Below are 1642 nucleotides of genomic sequence, written 5' to 3'. Positions count from 1 at the left end.
AGGGCAGGAAGGACAGGGTGAAAGAGGAGATGCAAAAAGGTTGAGCAAAAGTAAAGGATCTGTGAAATATGACAAAGAGAGAGCATCTCCAAAATGGTTTATTACTAACACAGAGGGAAAGAGGAAAGAACATGAAATACAGAGGTCCAAAATGCCAGTGCACTCAAAACAACTTTTAGAAAATGGGCCACCAGGTTCCAAAAAATTCTGGAATAATGTATTACCACATTATTTGGAATTGAAGTAACAAACTTGAAATATGACCTGATTATGCCCAGTCAAACAATTTGAATGCCTTGCACATAATAGACAGTCGCTATATTTTCTTTAATTGATTTTATGTTTATGTCATGGTCATCTTATATGTGGTACAATAAAGACTGTTAACCCATTGGGTTAAAGGGATAAAAGAGAGCATGAGGCATTGATAGATTTGGGCTCCTCTTAAGCTAATATCTTGGTGTATTCTTTTTCCGAAGTATTATAAATGAATTGTTAGAAAATGTCAAAAATCCTATCAGATAATTATATATTTATCCTTAAAGACATTTAGGAATTAGGAGTGTACTAGAAGACTATTTTATGTATATGTATTTGGTCCATTTAAAAATAGCAAAGATCCTTAAGGGCTATAAAAGCTTGTAATTTCTTATAAATATTTCAGCACATCTTTTTATCAGGCTGTGCTTGCCATTTACCTCCTCATGGAATAATTGTTTATGAATAGGTAGTATTCTGAAACTAAAATGAGGTTACAGTTCAAAGAAATAGTGCTGTCTTTTTTTCCTTTTATGTATTTTTGTAAAATCTACAAGGCGACAGCTATTCTCAAAGTTTAGGTACAAATAATGTGGTCATTTTTAGCTAATGTCTAGAGAGATGGCAATATATCTAATATGATGGAGATAAAAAATCTGCAAGTATATAAAACTTTATTCATTGGTCAGGCAAAGCCCCTCCTTGGGCCTCAGTTTCTTCATCTGTAAAAGGGTGTGGCTTAGATGAGATGATGACTAAAGTCCCTTGTAACTCAAATTATTCCTCAACAGTCTCATTTGTTCTCTCATGTTTGTTATTTGCATAAGAAATTTTTAAAGGAAAGCTACACTTTAAAATTAAGCTAGTTTTCTATAAAATATTCTTTGCTATTAAGAAAATATGACAGCTTTAGAGTCTCTTGTCATCTGTAATTCTGTATTTCTAAACTTCTATGATTTCTGAACTTTTAACTGTACTGTCAGACCCTACATTCCCAGTATCTGTTACATGCTCTCATTGTACTCTTCATTGACTCTTCTGTACTTCTGTTTGTTGTTTGTCACAATGTTTCAAGTAAAATAAAAATTAATTATGTACAGTTAAGAATTTTGAAAAGATAGACTAATGTTAGATACTGAATTTTGGAGAGCCTAGATTTCCGCTGGAGTAATTTCTATCTTTCCTTAAAATGTTCAGTAGATTTAACACAGCTGGTTTATGTTTATCTGTAGCTCCCTTTTCACCTGATTTCCTTCCTCATTCCCTTCCATATCTTGGCCATGAGGGGTTTCTTATACTTTCTTTTATCAAGAAGGACATTGATAAACTTCCAGTAGGTGTTGTGCAGTTGAATTCTTTGCACATTTAATTCTCTGTGGGTGAG

At 33.1% G+C, this 1642-nt stretch overlaps 1 protein-coding gene across 1 annotated transcript in view; it reads left to right on the top strand.

Annotated features, from left to right (window-relative positions):
- RPGR (retinitis pigmentosa GTPase regulator) overlaps nucleotides 1-247 on the top strand; it is a 49512-nt gene extending 49265 nt beyond the window's left edge. The window contains exon 14 of the mRNA XM_042783452.1: nucleotides 1-247. Coding sequence (XP_042639386.1) covers nucleotides 1-247 — 247 coding nt within the window.
- Nucleotides 248-1642: the final 1395 nt, after the last annotated feature.

This window comes from Orycteropus afer, unplaced genomic scaffold (assembly GCF_000298275.1).
Source record: "Orycteropus afer afer isolate SDZICR_OR568_19922 unplaced genomic scaffold, OryAfe1.0 scaffold01229, whole genome shotgun sequence".
NCBI classification, from domain to species: domain Eukaryota; kingdom Metazoa; phylum Chordata; class Mammalia; order Tubulidentata; family Orycteropodidae; genus Orycteropus; species Orycteropus afer.
The sequence above is the reverse complement of the archived record's forward strand: the minus strand, read 5'-3'. Positions and strand labels throughout refer to the sequence as shown.